Source organism: Molothrus aeneus, chromosome 4 (assembly GCF_037042795.1).
Source record: "Molothrus aeneus isolate 106 chromosome 4, BPBGC_Maene_1.0, whole genome shotgun sequence".
In the NCBI taxonomy this organism is placed as follows: domain Eukaryota; kingdom Metazoa; phylum Chordata; class Aves; order Passeriformes; family Icteridae; genus Molothrus; species Molothrus aeneus.
Genome location: NC_089649.1, coordinates 17,311,377 through 17,334,818, shown reverse-complemented (window position 1 = coordinate 17,334,818; position 23,442 = coordinate 17,311,377). Strand labels below are relative to the sequence as shown.

Here is a 23,442-nt window from a genome sequence, read left to right as displayed (position 1 = left end):
TATTCTTCAGTGGGGAAGTGACCCAACTTTTGTTTTTTGCTTCTAACAATTTTCTTGCTTTAGCAGTCAAGCACAACCTTTTTTCCTTCCTACTGTTTGTTTTGTCTTTGTTAGGCTGAGGGGAGCTTGCACATCTCTTCAACTCACAAAAATGCAGTAGTAGCCATGAGATCTTTTGCTTTGTTTCTACCACCCCTTCCTGCCTCTTCTCCTTGCCCTTCACTCTGCTGACTTGCAGGACTGGAGAGGATGAAAGCAGTCAGCTGTGTTTACTACAGTTGCATATGGCAAATTCAGCTGCCAGCTAATTACTGAATTCACTGCTCAATTCCGTGGCCTAATTTTATTTTTTCTTCAGAAATGAAATAAAACTGCAGATTTATTTTCCCACCTAGGTCTCTGGACAAAATGGGGAACGGATTAGTGAAGCCCAAGCACCTGAGGCAGTCCAATAGGCACGTGGCAAACCTGGCTATTGGCTGTGCTGCCAGCCACAAGTTTCTGATGGACCCATGCCTAGGCATCAATGTGATCAATGGGCCAGCTGATGTCCTCTGCAGCAAGGTACTTGAACTGGAAAAGGAGCTGAAGAGAAAAGATCAGCAGCTGCAAGAGAGTCAAAGCCATGTTGCTGAGCTTCAGGAACAGCTGGCTATGCAGACTAAGGTCATAGCAGAACTCACCAAGGAGCTTCAGAGCAAGTGCATACAGCTGAACAAGCTGCAGGATGTTGTTAGCACTCAAGGAGAGCACTCTCTTCAGCCTTCTCCATTTAAAGTCTCTGCTGACAGGAGGAGGGGAGCCAAGGAAGGTGTATCTGCAGAGCCAACAACAGGACTGTGTGATTTGAGCAGGCAAACTATGTTTTCCCTTGAAAAAGCAACAGTCCGAAAGGATTCCAGGTGAGCTCATTTCAGAGGGCTTCTCTGTTTGTGTTACAAGGTTATTACTTATATCATAACTATATCTTCTCTTCATGATAAATCAGGATTAAAGTATTCATCCTTTTCATGTAGGCTTTGCAGCTGTGATAGACTCTGGTGGAGTTTGTTGGTAGCTTTAACCAAGAACCATCTGTGTCCCACAGACTTCAGATGAAGAGTGGTGGGCAGCCTCTGTATTTTAGATGAGAATCTTTCCGTTTTTTGGGATTTATCATTATTGCCAGCTTCCTCCTTCTCTCCAGCTTCTAACAATCATGGCATAGGAACTGAATCTTACTTGTTCCTCTTTTAACCCAATTACACCTTCTAGACTCTGACAGACCCAGAAACCTCTGTGGTCAGAGCTGACCTTGCAGACAGAGATATCAGACTGGTATCCTTAAGGATAGCTTAGACCCTCTTTTACCTTGCAGTGTAGACATAACCTGAGAGTCTTTTTAACATGGTGGTAGCCAGACTCTACCTGGATTTCAGCCAGTGACTTTAGTGCCTTCAGATTTGTAGGGAGCTTTGTTATTCATGGCATATCTGAGTCTTTACTATAGTAGACCTGAGAGTTATGAGGCATGTTTTCTCATCCATCATGTCCAGCACTGCACCTTAGAGGGTGCCTCATGAATCAGAAAGGCTGCCTGAGTCACCACAAAGAGCTGAGAACTTCAGCTAGCAGTGTTTTTCCAGAGTAAGGGAACTGCATTAATATTTTATCACAAGTACCTGGGTAGCTTAAATCACAGCTTTAAGAGTGTTCTGTTTGTAACCTGTCTCCTCCTTGGCACAATCCTTGTACTGCAGTCCACCACATGGTTTTCTAGGGTGCCTTCAGAGACAGAATTGTCACAGCAGTGAGGAGAAGAGCCAGTGGATTAGCAAAGTGCAGCAGCCAGAACCAAAGCAAGTATTGCAGCTTAAGCAATCCAAACATAATGCACATCATTTTTTGATGTCGTGGTGGTCAAAGTATTATTTGATCTTCCGAATATTTTGGAAGCAAACATATGCCAAAAACAGCACCACAAAGCTGTAGTGCTGTGCATTGCTTTGTCTCTCAGTTAGATAAGCCTGTGATACACATGCACTTGTGTAAGACGCCATCACCTTGCTCTTGAGACAGCCAAATGATGAAAGGCACAAACATTTGGTTTCCTTACCTGGTCTGTAAATACTGTAGTAGGTCAAGTTCAGGCAGTTCAGACACATAAGGACAAAGTGTAACCTTCACTGTCTGCAGAATTCTGTGTGTTATAATTAGCAAATACTGATCCATTAGCCCAACACTCTCTGTAGGGGTGTTTGGAGTTCCTGCTACCAGTAGCTGCCTCCCCTTTACAGAGAAAGGACTTAATGCAGCCCCACTGCTGTGGAAGGTAACTTTACAGTGCTCCTTGTGCAAGGAGCTGCTTCAGAAGGAGGGGAAGCTCCATGCTTCTTGAATTTGAATTGGTTCCAGGGTGCCACCAGTCCAGTTTAGAATTATTTGTAAAACAAATGGCACAATTTGATGCTATTCATATGGCAGGGGTTTGAGTGCCATACTTTTATTTGGAGTATCTCAGCATGGATGATTTTCATGAAAGTTTAGAAGCATAGTCTCCTCTTCCACAGTTCTGGAAGCTTTTGTGCTCATTTCACGTATCAGGCTATATGCAATTACTGTATTTTATTGCAGTATTGTACACATGATGCAGGCCAGGATGAATCAAATTAGCAAGGTTGGCTTTAGATGAAAACTAAGTTAGAGCTTATATTCCAATAACCCTGTTGCTTTCAGCAGAAGGTAAGTTATGATTCCTATTTCTACACACAGTCCTCACCATAGCTACTTGGTTTTATTTTCCTGCATCATCTCATCACCTTCACTTATTTTCAGTCATTACATGGCTAGTAACAATGTAAGTGTATTTACATGCCCTAGGTTTGTTCATTCCTGGATTGTCCTCGGGAGATTTTTCCCACATAACCTAGTTTTGATAACAACCTCCTATTGCTTTATGAATACAAACAAGAGGAAGCCTTAAATGCCTCAGAAATCTGTCAGGATTTTGACTTTCTCAACATTAGGAGCAAGGGGACTCAGAGGCAGAATTTATACTTCACTTCAGCAGTAAATGAAAACTATCAGCAGAGCCATAAAAGCCCCATCAGTGCAGAAGTTGTTTAATTGCCTTCATTTCTGATGAGGGCTTGGGGCACAGCTTTATAGGATGCCTTTGAGCCAGAACATACATCAATCAGAACCCATAGATTGTGTATGATCTGCTTTGTTTTGGCTGGTTAGCCCTTATCCACAGATTCATCCATTGTTTCTTTTTCCATGCGTTCTCCTTCTTAAAATCCAACCACTGGGCTCTGCCACCAGCAGCTCAAATACAGACAGTTCTTGTCTTTACAAGTCGCCCATTTATTTATATGCATTTACTGCAGCAGGAAATGCTGCAGAGATTGTCTCAGGGAGCAGTGAAAACAAGATTGTTCAATGGGATTGTTTCACCAGGTGACTACAGCACAGACAATTCCCTCACTAACCAGGCTACCATCCCACAAGGCCTAAACAAGGCAGGCAGAGCAATGTGTTAGAAATGAGGAGTCCTCTTGAGAGCAATGAATGCTTGGTGAATAACAAACCCCAGCCATGCTGGGCATTTTAATCTTTGTGGTTTTTCTTTTGCAACCAGTGAGAAGAAGCTCATCACAGATGCCCTGAATAAAAACCAGTTCCTGAAGAGACTGGAGCCTCACCAGACACGAGACATGGTGGAATGTATGTACGAGAGGACGTTCCAGCAAGGGAGCTACGTCATCAGGCAGGGAGAACCAGGAAATCACATCTTTGTGCTCAAAGGTGAATATTGCTTACTTGTACAGCACACAAGTGCAAGAAACAGGAAAGGGGTTTGGAAGGTTTTGCAGGAAATCACAGTGAGGGTGTTTGTGCCTCTAAATAATTTGTCCCTGTAGAGGGCAATGCAAGTTTTACCAGTGACTTTTATGAAACAGAGTGAGAGCAAGTAAAAAAGCACCTTGGAAACATGAGTCTTGATTTAATGTTTTTTCATGACCCTTTTCATTTCTGAAAGTCCAGAGGCCAGCAGCTCCTTTCTGTTGTAGGTGTAGTCAACCCTTTCTTCTCCAGAGGAAGAACAGATATTATTTAAAATACAGAGAAGTGTTCGATCATGAAGCCACTCCTGAAATAAACTTACTTGTCAACATTCATAAGATACCAGTTTTCTGTGTACGGGAAGTTGAAAGATGAGCTCTTCACTCATTGTTCTCAAAGATGAGGGGTTGCATTTTTAAAACGTGCTTGGCTCTTTCTGGGGTGGGGGAAAAAACAAGCTTTAGGATAAGAAGGCTTTCCTAAAATAAGGCCAACAAGTCTGAAATCATTTGTGCTGACTGCTACTGTGCCTCAAATTGCTGTTCAGCTATAGTTTAACACCTGGAATTTGCTCCTATTAGCAATAAGGTCTTTCATCTTTTCACCATTAAAAAACAATTGTGTTAAATTTGCATATTTCATCAACTGGGGGCCACTAAAAGTCTCAGAGACTCATATGAATTAGAGCTCATACTATATATGTTCTGTTGAGGTGGGAATATTTAAACAGGTATACCAACAAACTGTTATATGTTGGAAAGCTCATTTTCTGCCTTTAGTTGGAAAAAATTATGGTAATTGTGTTAAGAAAACAGGAATGTTACAGGAAAAAAGAGGAGGCAGGATTTGTGACAGTGTGGTCATATTATTGCAAGACAAAATGATAACACTTTGAAAACAGATGAAATATCAAATAGGAGATGTGCACTTGGAATTTTTCCTGGTACATTAGAACCTTTCTTGAGGAGATGGTGTGGGCCTTGGAGAGAAGAGGGCAGAACTTTCATAACATGTTTAAGAGAAGGTTTTTGGGGCCATAAACTGTGAAGAAGTTCAGACTTTCTTTGACTTTTGCTAGTAAAGCTCAAGAGCAACTTCTTGAATGAAGATTTAATGTGCTTTTAATTTTTCTGCCCTCTCCTTTGCATTCTGCACATACATACTCATACATCTCTATGAAGATGTATTTCTCCTGTGATCATTATTTTGAGACTTCTTTCTTTACACCACACTAGAGTATCTCAACCACAAGTGAGTGGCTTGTTGTAGCAAAGCTTTATCCATCAGGATTTAGAATGGCCCCTCCTTCCAGAGCACATCTGTAGATTAGCAGTGCATTTAAAAAAAAATCCTTCCTGGTTTGTTTATGTGTTTCAAAGCACTTTTTGCACTGTTGCTCCCATTCCTGTGTTCCAGGGAGTGGTGAAGTCAGAAATATATTGATTTGTTTTCCATTCACTCTTGTGCAGTTGAGCACAGATTTAACAGCTATTATCCTGTTGATTTTTGACAGAGGGCAGTCTGGAAGTCTTTCAGCAGAATAAACTACTCTCCTCAATACCTGTGTGGACAGCATTTGGTGAACTGGCCATTTTATACAACTGCACACGGACAGCTTCTGTGAAAGGTACCTGAGGTTAAATACAGCAACCTTGCTCGAAATGAAAACTGTGGATTTTTGTGAGATCTTGTTATACCCAGATTTCCTTTGAAATTTTCATTTAATAGATGTTTGCTTGTCTTTGTTATCTACAGTAAACTCCCATATGTCTTCCTTGAGTTATTTCTTCTTGGGAACTCGAATACTGTGCCATGAACGTCATTCCATCTCTGGCATAACCCTTGATAAACAATTAGGCACCTCCAAATTGTGCTGGTTAGCCTGATCTGTAGCATGCTAACAACTAGGGCAGGATTGTGTTTTAATTGTGGATGGTTTAGTAGAGGTGGTGGTCTCTGGTTCTTATGTTCTTGTGTCTAACGCAGTGCCAAGGATGAAATTGCAGTGAGTTTGAAAGCATATGAGAGCCATGGTGTTTTTAGTAGAGTGGGTACAATTCTAATTCAATTTAAAATATGCAGGAATTAGTTGCTTTTGCACTTCTTTTAGTTCTGTATCATCATTATGTCACTGAGTCTTGCCTAGACCCATTTGCAGCTGGCAATTTGGGGACTGACCAGGATGGTATTTAAGTGTTGATCTGATACAAATATTCCTCTTTCTGCATAAGACTGGGTGTGCATCCATTAAATACCCCCTGATTCCCTTTCCAACATGCCATAATTGCTCTGTGACAAACAAGTAAGTAACTAAATATGGTTAAGTTCATAATTTCTTCACTCTCTGCCATTTCATAAATAATACTTTTGTTTGAAGACTAATTTCTGTTCTTGTCTAAATCTGCAGGGACTTTGTGCCACCGGTAAGTATGAAGAGTTCATGTTGATTTTAAAAGGAGCAAATGGAATAAAACAAGAAGTTGTTTGCTGTAAAAGCTTTTGGTCTTTCTTCCTGCACCCAGTTTAGGCACTAAATCATTGCTGGCTTTGCAGATGGAAGTTATTACATGTAATCTGTTTTTGTTGCTGCCTGATAAACAGAACAGCATCAGTAATGTGATTATTTTTCTTACTAACATGCTGTTCTAATTGAATATGTTCCCTATTTTTCTTTTTTGCCTGCTGTATAGTATTAGCATTATAAAGTAGTGTTTCCGCATAATAAGATGTCAAGCTGCTTTAGGCCTTTGCTAGCATTAATTGGTTTTGAGGTAGGACAGGAATAGTCCAATTATGGGCAAGAAAAGGTATTTGAATACTTGCAAACACTGCAGAAATCCACCCCTCCCCAGTAGCTTTCCTGTGATCCTTGTGGAGGCAGAGCAGTGCAATGCCATACCTGAGCATGAATAGTGAACACACGTGTGAAACCCTCTCCTGGTGCCCTTTTCCTGCAATCTGTGAAAACTCACAAGTGAAGGATTTCATCCAACCAGCATCTCAGTGGCTGCTGCTGCTCAGCAGCATCTTCACAAGCGGAGCTGTATTTGTGATTTACTCCTATGTTTCTGAATTTCTCTCTTTTTTAAATCTCATCTTTGAGATTGCAGGCATTTTTCTAACTCTATAACCACTTCATTAGTTAAGGTGTAAGATACAGGAAATACCAATTTGCAATAGGCTGGGTACTTGCCATGCTTTCTTCATGCAAAATAAACTGAAAGATGTTATCCAGGAGAGAAATAAAACCAAAGTAACACCTTTGTTCTCCCATCCAGCATCCAAAAATATTTTTTTATCTATTTTGATAGATGGCAGATCATATGTGTGTATTGTATACAATGAGAAATGACTACACGCTTCATTTTAAACCTGGCATTTTTGTTCCCTGAAAAAAAGGGTTCCATGTTAATTATAAACAGAGGAAATCAATTGTCCCAATTTTTTTCTGTAAATTTTATCTCACAGAAAACACAGTTTTGTTCTTTCGTAGAGCAGAAGGAAAACTGCTGAATATGGTGTAGCATCTTTAAAAAGAAGATATTGAATTTAATAGAATCACCTTTTGCTTAAAAAAATAAGAACAGTTTTGTTGTGTCAGTGATTGCACTCAGAAGCTTCTTAGTGATTTGCATCTTTGATGCTGAGTCCTATGCCTGCTTACCATATTAATAGTTTGATTATCTTTTGAAAATGAGACATTATTTTGCTTACCCTTTATTCCCTTATACAATGGATAGTTTGGAGGAAAAGTGTATGAGGATCACAGGATTAAATGAAATTAAATTTATTTCTTGACCTCTGCTTTTTCTATCTTAGTGCAGATAATTTTCATACAATCTGAATTTGCATATACTCTGAATTAGAGTTTGATCCAGGGCACGGTATTTAATGACATAGGTTTTGGAAAACTAACCATGTTCTTCTTTCTTTCCAGTCAGCTTCTTTGCATTTTACAGCTTTTGAGTGCAGTGACTGTCTGTGATTAGGATAGATTTTCCCAAGTGTTCAGCCCTGTCATTTCCAAGGTTGCTCAGCCTATGAAATTGCATGGAAAGCATTCCCTAGAGGAACCATTTGGAAATCTATTCCTTACTTTAGTGAGCATTTTTAAGTGGGAATTGAATTCTTTTAAAAGTCTGATTACAATAGGCGCTGGATATTTTAAAATTCAGCCTTGGCCTTGTGAAATAGCTAGTCTGACTTCTACCATGAGCTGATTCTGTAATATCATCTATCAAATATTTTGGAAACATTGCTGATTTTGTTCTCTTTTTTTGTTTTCTCAAAGCAATCACTAATGTTAAAACATGGGCACTGGACAGAGAAGTGTTTCAAAATATCATGAGAGTGACAGCACAAACCAGACAAGAGCAATACAGAAACTTCCTTAGAAGGTAAATATGATTAATTTCTATTTCTGATACTGCTTTGTGCTACTTACTAAGGTGCACAACAATAGTGTGCCTGTCTTGTAAACAGAGAGAAAAAGGTGCTCTTCATTCAAATATGGCCTCAAAAGCCTGAATATTTGTATTTTTTTCTTTTAATATTCATAAGAGTTTTTTTCCATTTTAGTTGTTTTTCTCCTGCATCACACTAGAAAACTTCAATAGGTGCTTGAATGCCTTTAAGTAGTAGTATAAATGTATAGAGAACTTACAGGTCTAGAACTGAGAACAATATAATAAATAAAGCTAAGTAAATCCTCCAATGAGTAGTTAGTTTGCTGCTGGAGTAGATTAAGGAATATTCCTTATCCTTTGGAGATTTGAATATGAGATCTGCATGTCTCTCAACATATGAACTAATTCCAATCTAAATTACCAGGAAATTTGCAGAGCAGAATAATTCTCTCCTGCAGGGAGCACTGAGAGTGGTGCCATGCTTCTCCCTTAGGAAGATGGGGAAATTAGAGGTTCCAAACCACAATTAGCTGTGTAATAGTCTATCTTTTTAACCCAGAATGACCATTCTGTTGTGCCTTCAAATCAAGATGCCAAGCCTGGCCATGCATAGAATGCTTGTGTACTTTCACATCCCTCTCCACCTTTGACTTCTATACACACTTCTTTGCTGAGCCTAAATAGATAGAAATTTCTATAATTTCCTAACTTTTACAAGTCCAAGTGATCAGGATTGAAGGTTTTTTCATTCTTACCAGCAAGTTCACCAAGTTTTTACTCTAATTAGATTATCTTTCCATAGCTGTCCAGAGTACTGAAATTTTTACCTTTGATTTTACAGTCTCTGCAGTGCACTTGAAAATATATTCTTGAATTGCTATCATGTCTAGGGTTTGTAATTGCTGGATTCTTTTGAAATTAATCCTTATGCCCACTAAAGTCCTTCCTCTTCTGAAATTCAAAGTTGATTTACAAACTGACCAATGTTTGCTGCATTTCTAAGTTGTGAGAGTTTATCTAAAAACCAGGATGAGAATGCTTGAACCTTACAGATTAAGATTTAGTTGTATACTGTGTTCACCACTAGTTTAACTAGTTATAAAATTTGACTGTAAAAATTGCTAATGATAACTGCTTTGGGTTATGGGGCTTCTTTTTGTTTTGTTTTCTGGAAGTGTGTCCCTGCTGAAAAACTTACCTGAAGATAAATTAACCAAGATCATGGACTGCCTGGAAGTGGTAAGATATTAAGTTTTTCTAAATAATATTCAGTAAGCTTCCAAAATAACAAAGAAAAATAAAAAACTACCAAGCTTATTTAATATGAAAGTGGTTTTGGAGTGATCAGAGCTGAATTCCAGGTTGGCAGAAAATAATAACATTTAGTGACATTGAAGTAAATTATATTTTGGCATCAAATGAGCCAAGCAAGTTGTTAAGACAATTTGTAATCTATATTTTATTAAGTACAAAGTTGCTCTCCAGGACTCTTTTGGTAATCAAATTTACCTCTTTGTGATGTGGATATGTAATACTTTCATACCCCTTGGACCACATACACTGCAAGATGTAAGGGAAGAAGGCATTAGGTCCCCCAGCACACAAATCCACCGAAATATCTGTATGCCTTAGGGCTGTATTTGCCAGCAGCTTTGAAGGTAAAGGCCTGATCTATAACCACAGCTGGGATTTTTTTTCCAAGGATAGTGGTAGCTCTTTATTCTTTTCACATAGAGGCATGAAGTATATAGGAAGTCAAACATCAGTGAAATATCCACGTGTGTTAAGAACTCTGCATAGCAACCTTTCAAAGATTTGTTGGACAATATTTTCTCTCACTTGCCCCCCCACCAGGAGTACTATGACAAGGGAGATTATGTTATTCGGGAAGGAGAGGAAGGAAACACCTTCTTTATAATAGCAAAAGGAAAGGTAAGGTATAATAAACCTAGCTTAAAAAATAACATGTACAAACACTTGTATCTCAAAAGCTATTTTAAGGGTTGCAGTCTCCAATAAAAATGTTGCAGAGTGTTTCTGCACATGTTATTAAATTCACAATATCGTGACAAAAGCCTGGAGCAACATTGCAGAGATTCAGGGAGCCTAAATTTTCATTCACAATGAACTCATGTTATACTATTCTAATTACAATGTAATTAAATTGTGTCCTGAAGCCTCTTGATTCTGTGCCACAGATGTAAAGCCAATTTTTTTGTAAATTTTTTTTGTAATTCTTTTTGTAAATGAGATTTGACCCTATGTCTTCTCCTACATGGTGCAATATCTGAAGGGCAAAACATAGGCTTGTGAAAAGTCTAAGTAATGGAGTCCCAGACTTAATGGAGAATGGCCTTTGAGCTGTCTCAGAGTCCTTTCATTTGTTAGTCCCAGAGAAGCAAGGCAGCAGCCTTTATCCCTCAGCTGATACCTTGGAGGCTGACTCAGGACTCCAATATTAAATCAGGAGAATTTTCCACAACAAACTTCCAGTTTCCAAAACATCTCTGTGTCTGTAGATATTCTAGTTTGTTTCTTGCTAGCATGGGCGTCAGCAGAGAGTGCTACTGTGGAAGCAGAGTTTCATGAGGGGAAATGTTAGTTAATGCTTCTGGAGTGTTGCCTATTTAACTGAGAAGACAAAAAGCTCATATGACATCTGCCCACTGTGGGAACTGAAATATTTTTCAATCTTTCATTAAAATGTGAGTTATTCTGCTCTGTTTCAAAAAGAATGAGGAGAAAATGTTGAGGGCTTGCCAATAATGAATATATTCCTTCTTCCCAGCAAAAATCAGAGAGGGGTCAGGGAATGCTTGAGTGTAATTTTTGAGAGGAGGGGTAACAATATATATCTGTAACTCTTTCTGCAGCATTACTGAGTTTAAGACATTTCTCAAATACACTTAACAGAAAGAATATCATGCATTACTTTGAAACTTTCCCTTACAAAATTTTTTTTCCTCTACTTTGCAGGTGATAGTTACCCAGAGTACTACAAACCACTCGCAGCCTCAGGTGATTAAAAATCTATACAAAGGAGATTACTTTGGAGAAAAGGCTCTCATTAGGTTAGTTCACACTGTCTGATTCATGATGTGAATTTCAGGATCTCAATTGTCCCATCTCTGTGTGTCAGATTCTACAACTCATGGCTGTTTTGAATATATTTCTTTTCATTGTAAAGTCAGTAGATGAAGGTAGTGACCAAATTTGTGTTAATGTTTTGAGGGGTTGCAGAGAGAGCTCGAAGGTTTACACTGGCATCTGCCTTTGGTTTTCCCTGCAGAAGTCAAATTCTGGCCCTCTGCATTGTGGCTTATTGTCAACACTTCAGTAAAAACTGTGGTGAGAACTTGTGCCAGGTTGTAATTGCCAGAATGGATAAAGTCCATTGTGAGTGGGACGAGCTCTTGTTTCCATTGCCCACGGCAGTAAGAAACAGAGAGAAGGAGTCACACAGTCCATATTTACGTGTGTGATTGAAGAGGGAGTCACCTGGCTTTGGGAATGTTTTATATCCAAGGAGCTTTTTAGAAATAAGTAGTGAATCCTGATATGGTGATAATTACATCTCACCCTAATTTCTTGGAAGCTTGCTAAAGGATGTCATGATCCAAACCCTATCAAAACTGGAAAAACTATTGTGCTAGACCATAATAATGACTAGTAAAAGGCTAAATGTTGTATTTGGTTCAGCAGCATTAATCCAGGCACGGGCTGCAGAGTCTTTTGAGGAGTTTCACCCAGAGCAGCTGTGCCCCTCCATGAGTGCAGTGTGAGGTACTTTGAGGATTTTGACATGCTTCTGAACTCTCCTAATGCATTTCAATTCTCAGTGACGACGTCAGATCAGCAAACGTTATTGCAGATGAGTACAACGTGGAGTGCCTCGTTATAGACAGAGAGTAAGTACATTGCACATTCATAAAAGACTTGCATCCTCTTTCAGCAGGTTAAAGTGACTTTCAGTGGGTTAATGTGACCTCACTGTAGGCAAAACCACAGTGTTTCCTTAAATGGATCCTGAATGAGTGGTTGTGCTTTAGGAATACTAATGAAGAGAGGCTGACAGCAGGTGCTGGAGCATAGAAGCTTAAGAGTAGTTCAGAGTTACTATCTTCTTTCTCTCCTTGAAGTGGTGATGTTTGTCCTGATCTCCTGGGTCAGGGGTTCCTAAGGCCTGTTCTTGTCAGTGAAGCCCAGGGCAAAGAGAGCATTCAGTAATTCTGCCTTCTCTGTCCCCAGAGTCCCTGCTCCATTTAGTAATGGGTCCACATCATCCTTTGTTTTCCTTTAGTTACTGATGTATTTGAAGACATCTTTCTTCTTGTCCTTGACATCCTTGGCCAGATTGATTCCAGGTGGGCCTCAGCCTTCCTTGTCTCATTTATATTTACCCTGACAACTTCTCTATATTGTTCCAAGTAGCCTGACCCAGCTTCCATCTCCTGTGTGTTTTCCACTTAAACCTGAGTAATTACAGGAATTCTTTATTTCTCCAGACAGGTCTCTTGCCCCCTTTGCCAGATTTCTTGATCATTTCTTGAGCCTGGAGGAAGTGATCCTTGAGTATCTACCAACTCCTACTGGGTCATGACTGAAATGTTCAGCGGTTTATGATGTTTCCTTTGTGGTTTTAGGACATTTAATCAAACAGTTGGAACTTATGAGGAGCTGCAAACTTACCTGGAAGGTTACGTGGCAAATCTGGCCCAGGCTGATGAAAAGCGACACGCAAAGTAAGTCAGATCATGTTCGTTACACCTACAGTAGCTAATCATAAAAAAGAGTCATAGATACTTAAGTAAAATCATGGATGGTGGTTGAAGGAGATGGACCCCTAGGAATGACAGCAGTCACTGTAATAAAACAGTCTGGCTATGCTTATGGAGCCAAACAAACTTTTTCTGATACAAGAATTACATAGAATCTCAGGGTATTGACTTCCAAGCAAGAATTCATTCTATTCCTGGAAAACTGAGCACAGGAAAAAAAATGATGTTGTGCTCAAATAGATTTTGCATTTTGATGGTAAGTTCTTTGACTGGTAAAAAACCCTGAAGGCCAACTCTAACTCCAGGTTTATTTAAGGAATCTGTATTACGGTGCAAAAGATTAAGTGCCATTTCAAAAAGAAAGAAGCAGACATAAAGAAACAGTTTATTTTTAATGTTTCAGTATAGCACTGATGGTATTGATGTCTGCTCTTATCTGTGGGCCACACTTTTAGTTTATGTACCTTTGGTTTCAGTCTGAGCACTGCTGGAAGGTTAGCAGAGTGTGTTTTTCCTCTGTTCAGAAATATATCTGCATTCTTATTTCTGATAATTCTACTGGAACTGGTACACAGTCCTTCAAGCATTGCTTCTCCAGCTTGCACTGCCCAAATTTTGCAGCTGCCCCCATCAACAGGAATCTCACCAGGGATCAGGTCTTGCTAAAATTACTGTAGATTCTACTCAGTGAATTTCAGTACCATTTTTGTCCTAATTTACTTCTATAGGATTCCATTAAGATTCTGTTAGGAAATAAGAAGAGTTTTCTTTCCTTCTCCTTTCCCACTTCCCCTTTTTCTCTTTTTCAATTTCCTTTCCTTTATATAGGATCATTAAAAGTAATGGCAAGGAAAAGCACTAACCCATGTTATTTTTTTTTTTAATGCAGAGGAAGATCCTTCTGTGGACAGTTGACCAAAGAGGTGTCTTTGGAGATGATAGAGCTGAAGGAGAAAGTAGCCCAGTTCCCTCCTTCCCCATTCCAGAATTTAGAAGTTGTCACAACTCTGGGTGTTGGTGGGTTCGGAAGGGTTGAGCTTGTAAGAGAATGTTTTAAAATTATTCATGTAGCTCTCTGTCTTGGATGATTGATTTAGCCACTGAATAATGGGAAGGATTTTGGTATTCTATGTGCTTGTGCCCCTCAGGCAGAAATAATTCTCCATAAAGCAATGCGTAGTTTAAAAAAGCATTTCAGGACTTGGGTGTTTAAAGAAGCAAATCCATTCTTGTGTGCCTCCATCTCCTGCTGTTAAAAATACCTTCCTGCTCACTAGACATAGTCATCAGTTTGTGCATGTGGAGTTTACAGATGTGCCTGCCTGCATTATGTCCTCTGAATGGCAGGCCTTTTTCCAGGAATCTGCCTGGACCTGGAGCAATCTGAATGGCACCACATAGTCTGTGCTGGTAGAACTGCTTCTGTATGCCCCACAGCAGCTCCAGCCAGCCTGAGCTATCTCTGAGCTGAGTTCACTGGGAAATTTCCAACAATTTGCAATGGCTCTTTTGAGTCATATTCAATAGTGTGATCAGCTGTCCTTCTGGGATACCAAGGGCTTCATTAGCCCAAAGCCTTAAATTCCACTTCCCTCTGGCTGAGCTGCAAACACATCTGACAAAACCTGAATGCTTTTTGTGCAGGCTGCTGAAGGTAATGGTAAATTAAAGGAGACTTTGTGCTTTTAGTGAAGTCAATAATCCTTTACAGTCGTTAGACCATCAACTATTCCATTCTGATTCATGCTTTGCAAAAAAAAAAAATACTGGAATTCTACTGCAGCATCTGAATACTAAGCTGAAAACTGAATTCTTATCCAGCTGTAGAACACAGATATCTGCTTCCTTCATTTCCAAGAGGCCCTGTTTTAACTTCCATCTTTTTATTGCATATTGGATAATATTTCAGTGTAATGCAAAATCATTTGTAAACATTCTTCCTAAACTGCCTCTCGTTTTTGTTTGTATTATGCTGGTGATTAGAAATCTTAAATTGAAATTGGGACCCACTGTGATATAAACTCACTGTAACATGTAGTACCTATCCAAGCTGCTGCTATTTGGTATATATAAAATGAACAGAGGGAACATTTCACTTTACGAGTGGGGACTGGGAAACTCAAATATCTGATGCTTGGCTTAAAATCACACATAACAGTTCTGCAGAAAATCTGGAATTTGTCCCTTGTTACAGCCATCAATTTCAGTCCTGTGCTGTGTTGAAAAATATGGATATCAATGTATCTACTGAGAACGATTTAGTAAAACATCCTTTCTTTGCCCTTTCTTTGCCTGATGTGTTTTCATCATTTTTATTCACAGGTTAAAGTTAAAAATGAGAACATGGCTTTTGCTATGAAATGCATAAAGAAGAAACATGTAGTGGACACCAAACAGCAAGAGCATATCTATTCTGAGAAGAAAATCCTCGAGCAGATATGTTCTCCATTTGTTGTGAAGTAAGTTGAGCATAAGGTTCCCTTGGTTTTGTCCCCCAGCTGGCCTCTGAGGCAGCACTATTAGGAATGAGGTTTGGCACACATGAGCTCAGGAGGAAAGACACTGCAAGTCTCGTTTTTATTTTGCTTTTCCTAAATTGCTGCTGTTTGTCTCCACAGGCTGTATCGCACATTCAAGGATAACAAATACGTGTACATGCTCCTGGAGGCTTGCCTTGGAGGGGAATTGTGGAGTTTGCTGAGGGACAGGTAACAGCAAACACAGCCTAACCTTGCCCTTTATAGTCAGCCCCACGTGGCTACTGAGCAGGTAGACCATTCAATGAAAAGGTGTTTGGTTAATATTCTGGTTGTTAGATATTATCTGGTTAATAACTGAAGCATTTTCAGAACTTGATTGTGATTATTATTTTTGTTCCAGAGGCAGCTTTGATGAATTCACCACCAAGTTTTGTGTTGGGTGTGTGACAGAGGCTTTTGACTATCTGCATCAAATAGGAATTATCTACAGAGACCTGAAGCCAGAAAATTTAATTTTGGATGCTGAAGGATATATAAAACTGGTAAGATGTAATCAATTGTAATGTTATCCTTTTGTGCCTGTATCCTGTTTCTTTGCAGGGGGGGATATAAATAGCATGTAATTATAGAACCAGGATCCTGGAGTGTAGTAACTCTTGTGCTTCAGCAGTAAAGAGGGAGGGCTTCTCATTGCACACTGAGGAGCAAAGGCATTGCAAAGTCACTGCAAGCCATGGACAAACTGGGGAATTGCAGCCTCTGAGAGATCTTGCCACAGTATAAAGAGCAAAAGAAAAAATTCTCCCAGCAGTCAGTTTTATTGTGAGAACAGAAACCACATTTCCCGGGTGCAGAATTACCTCCCTGCCCAGCCTCAAACAGTCACAGGTTCAACATTCATTGATTCCATTTACCATCACAGGTGCCCTCTCTTTGTAGAGAGGGAACACAGAAAAGAACTCCTGCCATGCTTTACTGTGGCATGAGAAGTGCAACAAGAATACCCTTCAGGGAGCTTGGAATATCCATTCTGAAGACAAGGAGCCACCCACTGTTTTCCAGGGACAGTAAATCTCATGTCCTCAAGGAAATCATGGGTTGTTCTCCCCAGAAGGAAAACTATTCAGAAAATTACTTGTGATACTAAATGTATCTGTTTTATAACATTCAGTAATCCAGTGGAATTACCTCTCGCTCCTTCACAATTACACTCTATGGTTGTTCTAGCTGTAAACTAGGAATTCTGGGATTTTTGCAGAAAGTGAGGAAGCAATTAAGACCTTAAGGCTTCCCAGTGCAAAACTCTCCTGCATTATGCAGCATATGTTGATTTTGATCAGGTTGATTTTGGATTTGCAAAGAAGATTGGATCAGGGCAGAAAACCTGGACATTCTGTGGAACCCCTGAGTATGTTGCCCCTGAAGTCATTCTGAGTAAAGGCCATGACTTCAGCGTGGATTTTTGGTCCCTTGGGATTCTTGTGTATGAGCTCCTCACTGGCAGGTAAGTGCCTCCTACTCAAAGTTCTTACCTAGTTTATCTGTTATTAGAAACCTTTCCAAGGTTGTTTTTAGACCACCTTGCAAAATGATACTTCTTTATGCAAGTCTTACCTTCCATCATTTCAGAAATGTCACACACTTAGTGGGTTATGTATTCTCAGTTCTGCCTTATCCAGGCACAAGCTATAATTGGCAGGTGTAGGGCTCCTGCAGCTGCTGCTGATGTTTCCTGTGAGGAACAAGTGACAACAGACTGTTCTCTTCCCTGTTGGTGGGTGATGGGGTGCAGTGGGGTGGGTGAGCTGTAAGCAGGGCTCTCTCTTTAGCTCTCTGCACACTCCCATGACAACTCTTTCGGAATGCTCAGTGGCAATAAAAGTGGAAACTTCTCTGGGTTAGGCTTAAAGGGACACGTGGTCATGCATTTTACCTGGTACATACAGGAAGCTTCTCAGCTTCAAGCCTTTCTATTATCTTAAACAGGCTGAAAGGGTGAGGGTTGTAAAAGTAGGAAGATGGGCTTTTTTTTCCATCTTTTTTTCTATAGTCTCAAATATTTGCTTAGATAGGTACTGGCCACATCTGCTCTTGCCAGATGTTCCATTTAGCAGTGTTGCTTTCTTTTTCCAGCCCACCATTCTCTGGGGCTGATCAGATGATGACATACAATTTGATTCTCAAAGGCATTGAAAAGCTGGATTTTCCTAAAGCAATAACAAGGCGACCTGAGGATTTGATCCGCAGGCTCTGCAGGTAGGAGGGGCAGTCTGGGGTAAAGCCTGAGTGTAGAGAGATTGAGCTCTTTTAGGACTCAGACTGAGCATTGAATTCCTGACAATCTCATTTGGAATTGTTATGCATGGCATGGTCTGTTCTGATTGAATTCAGTATGCATTGCATGCCCCTTTATGTGTCACACCTCTGAGTCTGCAGAGGCAGCAGAGGCTCTGGGCTTTCTCTGCAGCTGGGAATTTTTTCTGAAACACATCTTTGGGAAAATTTATTAAGTGGGGGCTGAGTAAAGAGCTAAGGGATTTGATTTTCAAATCAAGCACATTGTTAAAGAAAATAAAAAGCTTCCAAAATGACTTAGGCATATAGATTCTACAGAAAACACAGGGCACTTAAAGACTGGCTTAAGTCCTTTAGAAAATGTGCAGAAGGTGGTATTTCAAAAGGGCCAGCCTAACTTAGTGGCCTGGACAACCTGTGGCTGGTGACACTGACTTTGGATTCCCAGCTCCTGTGGGATTTCATCCATGGCACTGGGAGCAGTATTCAACATTCTTGTGTACCATGACTGGAAGGATCTTTGTGGCTGTAAATTTTGATCTGCCTCCTTTTGTAGCTCAGACCTGCTGGCCAGGAAAAAAAGGATATGCAACTAAAAGTCAGCCAGCTGATTTCCCTCTGCTGCTTCTCACAGCTGAGTGACACTGCTTTGGCTTTCTCCATCCTCAGAAAAAAGGAGCAGTGAGCAACACCTCATTATATCTCCTCATGAGGCCACATGTTTCATGGAAGCTGCATCCCTGTGCAACTGTTACATGCAAGCAGTTAGGACCTATAAATGCTCTTTTAAAAATAGGAATATTTTATATGTTCTTATTATTTTTCTTTTTTTTCCTTTTTTTTTTTTTTGAGACAAAACCCTACAGAAAGATTAGGCAATTTGAGGAATGGAATAAATGACATCAAGAAGCACAGGTAAGCAAAAGAGACTTCCAAGAAGAAAATTTGGGGTTTAATTTGAAATATTTTTAATATGTTAGAACCCAGACTGGTAAACTCATAGACATCTCTGTTGCTCTTGAGTATTTTTGCAACTGTAGCAAGCAACAATATGAATGTAAATCCTCAGCATGATTATCTAGAAATCTTTCTTTTTTTTACTGGTTTTGCTGCAAGATTGTTGATGTAGGAGTTTAATTCAGTTCTCAGAGAAATCAGTGCCAGTTCAGCATCTGCCTCTCAGACCTCCTGACCCTTCAACATTTGATTTTTAAGAATGAGTAGTTAAGGGCTCCATAGGAAGGGGATTTGAATTTTAGGGGTTTGTCTTCTTTCTTGTAACAAAGAAAGTCTTTCTCACCATGAATTTTTCTAATGCAAGTCTTTCTTCACATGAAGAAAGTCCTCTGTAAATTAAACATTTTCTGCTTTCTCTTTTTATCTGGGTTGTTTCTAAGCCCTTCACTTTGTGCTTGGGGAAAGTAGTTCTTTGATTTTTCTGCTTGTCTTCCTGTTCTCATGCTGTAAAAAGGGTGGCATTCCAAGGAGTCACACAAGCCTCTGCATGGCTGTGTTTCTGCATGCATTAACCTGCCTATGTGCACCTCCTCCATGCAGAAGTGCCAAAGTGCCTGGTGGTCCTGACGCTGCCCCGGCCTTGTGTGGCAATGATAGTGCTGGAGATTCCTCCTTCTAACTGTCTTCTTACAGGGGTTGGCATGAAAAAAGCCTCCTTATAGCCCTTCTCAGCTCTTTGTGGTGTAATGTCAGAAAATGACCTGTCTTTCTCTTTTGGTCTCTCCCTGTCTGTCTTTCGTCTCTTTTTAATCAGGTGGTTGAGTGGTTTTAACTGGGATAGTCTGAAAATGAGGAAATTGACATCGCCTTTAAAAAGAGAGGTATTGGCTTTGGCTTTTAGTATCATCATGCTTTGCTAACACAGCTTGGCTACAATGGAGAACTGATGGTGATAGCAAAATTTCCCAAAGATGCATTTGAATTATTACAGTTCAACATTTTTGTGAAAATTGAATGAAAGAGGGACAGCAAGCAATACATAACTTACAGTCAGTCAAGTAATGGAAACATTATTCTGCCTGTGTACTTTGCATTACATTTTCACCATTACTAGAACAAATGGTGTTTGGTCAGAAACTAATATTGAAAAAATATATCTCCCTTGGTAATGGGCACTTTATTAAGATGCACTGTTCATATTACTGTGAAGAGTACAAATTCCTTTGTTCTCCTGCTACTGAGTTCCAACACATTCCTGAGTAAGCTCCCAGTTTTAAATGGCCTATTTATTTTTGCCCTTAAATGAAAAAAGAAAAAAAAAATAAGGATAAAGCATTTGAAGCTCACCTTGATCTTAATTTGAAACAAAAAGTAATTCTGAGGTCTGCTTTGAGTAGCTACTCTATGAGTGTAGATTTGCTCTTAAATAGCATTCAAATTATACAGTGTAGCCCAGTTTTCTCACTGAATTAACAGGGCTTTGGATGAAATCAAGGATTTGATATTTGGGAATTCCTTTTGTACAAGAAGGTGAATGCCATTGTTCTGTTGCACAATGTAATTACTGGAGGTACTTCTTTTAAAGAATGAGGAATTGCATCCATTGAAAGACATCATCTTTATCATATTAGCCTTTCATTTCCATGTTGGGAGCAACAAAAATGATGCATAATCAATAGAAAACATTTTCAAAAGGTACTTTCTGAAACACACTTTTGTTTGTGTTTTCAATGTCCTAGCTGTCTGGACCAACTGATTACAGCTACTTTGACAGCTATCCACCTGAAGTGGGAAGCCCTCCAGATGAACTCTCAGGCTGGGACAAGGATTTCTGATCATTTTTCCTCCTGGCACATTTATAGAGACTCATAGGCACCAGTTCTATCTTGTTTCTTGCTTAAAATAAAGTCACACAAATTACACAGCACTCCTTGAAGAATAGAAGACAGTACAGAACCAGAACCTGTTTGGATAATCCACCAAAATCTGTGCATTTTATGGGAAGGGCATGCATTCAGTCAGCAGAGGTAACCTGAATTTATTTTTTTTTTTGATACACAGTGAACATTTCCCAGATATCTTTGATTGGATCTATGGTTTTTCCACTAAAAATATCACTAGCTGAAATTTTGATATTAACAAGGTTACCATACATCTTTTTTTGGGTGGAGAGGATGGGTATCAGAAGCCAACAGCTGTGACATTTTTCAGTAGCTAAAACTATAGGCACTTATTTTTCTTTTTCTCTGCTGTGTTTCACTTTTCCCCCAAAATGTCCTGTCTTGCATTGATCCAGAAATGTGTAGAAAAGAGACTTTTACTGAAAAGTTGATTTGATTTAGCTACAGCCAAAAAGGTATCACTGTGTAAGCTGCCTGTCTGTCAGTCTAGTTTTGCACCATGTTGGATATGTGAGACTGGTCAAACAAAAAGATGTATGCATAATAGAAGTTGCCTAGAGAATCAGAAACCATGGTGTGCATTTCCCTTACTGCTTCAAAGAGCCACGTGCCTTTCTTAAAATGTTTTGCTTTTGTGTAGTGTGAAGATAAAATAGATGGACAAAAAGCTTTTGCCTTGCAGGGAAAAAATGCAGATGGATGTTGTGCATTCATGGCTTATACAGGAAAATTCTGTGTTATGAGCCCCAAGTGCTGTTGAAGCAGGGATGTTTCTGGGTTTCATGCTGGGTTTATGGGAGGGATGCATCTGCAGCCTCTGCTTGGATTTATTTCAGCTCCTGCTGAGACCAAGTCCAATCTAAATTTCTGGGCTGAAGCTGCCACAGCTTTACCGCATTTCACAGGCTGGATGGAAAACCTCCCCGGCAACTTGTACTGTGTGCTCAGGCTTTAGTTACCCATGGCTGCTGGATCACCTCCCTGGCTGCTGGGAGTGACTTCTCCCACTGGGAAGGGGAAATGAGGGAGGGAATGCCTCAGGGGCAGCTCCATGCTTTGTAACATGGTTATAATTATTTTTCACTGGTGGGTGACAATTGCTTTGACAGCAAATCAATTTAAATATTTTGCATAGCCTTCAGCCTGAATAAGGCAATAGAATATTTTCCATTGAATTTAATGAAGGTTGGATGGAGCCCTTGAAAGAAGACACTACATATTTAGCTGGTTTTGTTTCTCTGCCTGTTTGCAAATTATTATGGAAAATTGCAGCCAGCAAAGCCTGTGCAAGGTGGAATCAGAGAGGGTGGAGCAGAGGCTGTAAGGTGGGACTCTAGATGGTTGCAACTTAACTTTGTTTAGTAATACCAAAGACTAAATTTTATTTTCAGGATTTAGATGAAGCACTAGACATTATGTATTTGTGTTTCTCCATGCATCTGTCTTTCTTTCATAAATATTTTATTACAGTCAAAATAATATTGTGCCAAGTTTTATAAAAAGCTTTTGAATGTATTTTTCCATTGTATTTATATGTAGTTTCCTTATATATACATATATATATTATAAGAATGGGGGTATATATATGTTTTTTTTAAGTAAAAAATTATCTGTATGACAAGTTTAGTGCAGTTAGCATTAAGTCTGTGCAGCTGTGGGATATATTTCCTTTATAAAATTTAACTTAGCTTGTTTATTTGTGTGCAAATAAAGTAAGCTTACAATGTAACAGGATGAGCATTAATTTTTTACAAGCACATTCCATACAGCAGTCCAGATTCAAAGACTGGATTTATACTTCTTGTCTACGTGATTCAGAAGAGACTGAGGCAGAAAAGGCTACCCTGGAGAGAGAGCCACTGATATTTCTTGCAGTATGTCCTGCACTCAGATTTTGTTTTCCCTAGTGGATAATGAGAAAATGAATGTATAAGAAGCTGCAATAAATGAGATCACAGATTATTTTGTACTTATGTAGAGTTCCCATGTGCATTCAAGTTCTTGCAGGTATGCAGTTGACTGAGGGAAAGTTTTCCAGAAACAAGCAGAAGCTGATACAGGAGAGACTAAATATAACTTGATCTCACAGCATCTGTCTTTGACAGACAGATGTGCTTCAGACTTCAGCTCAACACAAGTGGAGTTATGCTGAGTAAAACAAGGGGATGAGTAAGTGAGTCAGGCTGAAGTAGTGTCACAGTGCAGAGATCATGGGAGAATTGAATGGACAATTAGGATGATGATCAGATTAAGCTTATTGCTGCATTTTCTAATTTAAAGTCATTGAATTGATTTTGACATTCAGGTTTTGAGCATGCTGTGGATATGTTAGTAATTCTCTGAGTTCTGTCCCTGGTGTTCTTCTCTCTGCTTTGCCTTTCTGTCCTGTCAGCTCTGCTTTTATGGTGTGGCTCCCTCCGAAACTCAGCTGTAGCTGTGCTTTCTTCCCTGCACTTCTGCCACAAGAGAACCTGCCTTAGGAGGCAGGAGGGATGAAGATTGTTCCTGACAGAGACTAGTTAGCCTGGGCTGGTGAGATGAAAGTGCCTTTCCCCAGCTACCAGATCAGAGTGGAGATGCAGGTGAGCACTTCAGAGAGGCAGGAACAGCAGCAGAGTGAGAGGATACAGTGTAGTGGCAGGAAGAATTTTTATCTTTGTCTGACAAAGTCCTGAGAGATTTAAGTCCCTTGATGATTTTGAAGTCCCTCTAGAGGACTGTGTGTTACTTTGGGTTTTGACTCCTTTGACAGTTTGACAATTTGGCTTCCTCAAAATTGTGTAGAAAGTGTCGGGAAGAA

General features: G+C 39.6%; 1 protein-coding gene across 2 annotated transcripts; it reads left to right on the top strand.

The window, feature by feature from the left end:
• Positions 1-403: 403 nt before the first annotated feature.
• On the top strand, positions 404-22,371 carry PRKG2 (protein kinase cGMP-dependent 2). Of its 2 annotated transcripts, XM_066548967.1 has the most exons (18): positions 404-902; positions 3,620-3,786; positions 5,339-5,452; positions 8,117-8,222; positions 9,407-9,470; positions 10,086-10,163; positions 11,208-11,302; positions 12,071-12,139; positions 12,875-12,973; positions 13,899-14,049; positions 15,332-15,468; positions 15,628-15,717; positions 15,890-16,031; positions 16,830-16,993; positions 17,623-17,745; positions 18,637-18,699; positions 19,556-19,622; positions 20,481-22,371. In XM_066548967.1, the coding sequence occupies exons 1-18, from the start codon at positions 409-411 to the stop codon at positions 20,574-20,576; spliced, it is 2,319 nt and encodes a 772-aa protein (XP_066405064.1). In that variant the 5' UTR covers positions 404-408; the 3' UTR covers positions 20,577-22,371. The 2 variants fall into 2 exon arrangements, with proteins under 2 accessions (XP_066405064.1, XP_066405065.1); XM_066548968.1 differs by lacking the exons at positions 404-902; positions 3,620-3,786; positions 5,339-5,452; ... (4 more) ...; positions 12,071-12,139; positions 12,875-12,973 and having other exon boundaries at positions 13,968-14,026.
• The last annotated feature ends 1,071 nt before the right edge of the window (positions 22,372-23,442 follow it).

What these genes read in the sequence shown, in the direction of transcription:
- PRKG2 (XM_066548967.1), top strand. Translation starts at nt 409, where the DNA reads ATGGGGAACGGATTAGTGAAGCCCAAGCACCTGAGGCAGTCCAATAGG. An exon ending in TTATAATAGCAAAAGGAAAG is followed by an intron (nt 10,164 to 11,207) that starts GTAAGGTATAAT and finishes TCTACTTTGCAG; the next exon opens with GTGATAGTTACCCAGAGTAC. An exon ending in TTGATCCGCAGGCTCTGCAG is followed by an intron (nt 17,746 to 18,636) that starts GTAGGAGGGGCA and finishes TTTTTTTTTGAG; the next exon opens with ACAAAACCCTACAGAAAGAT.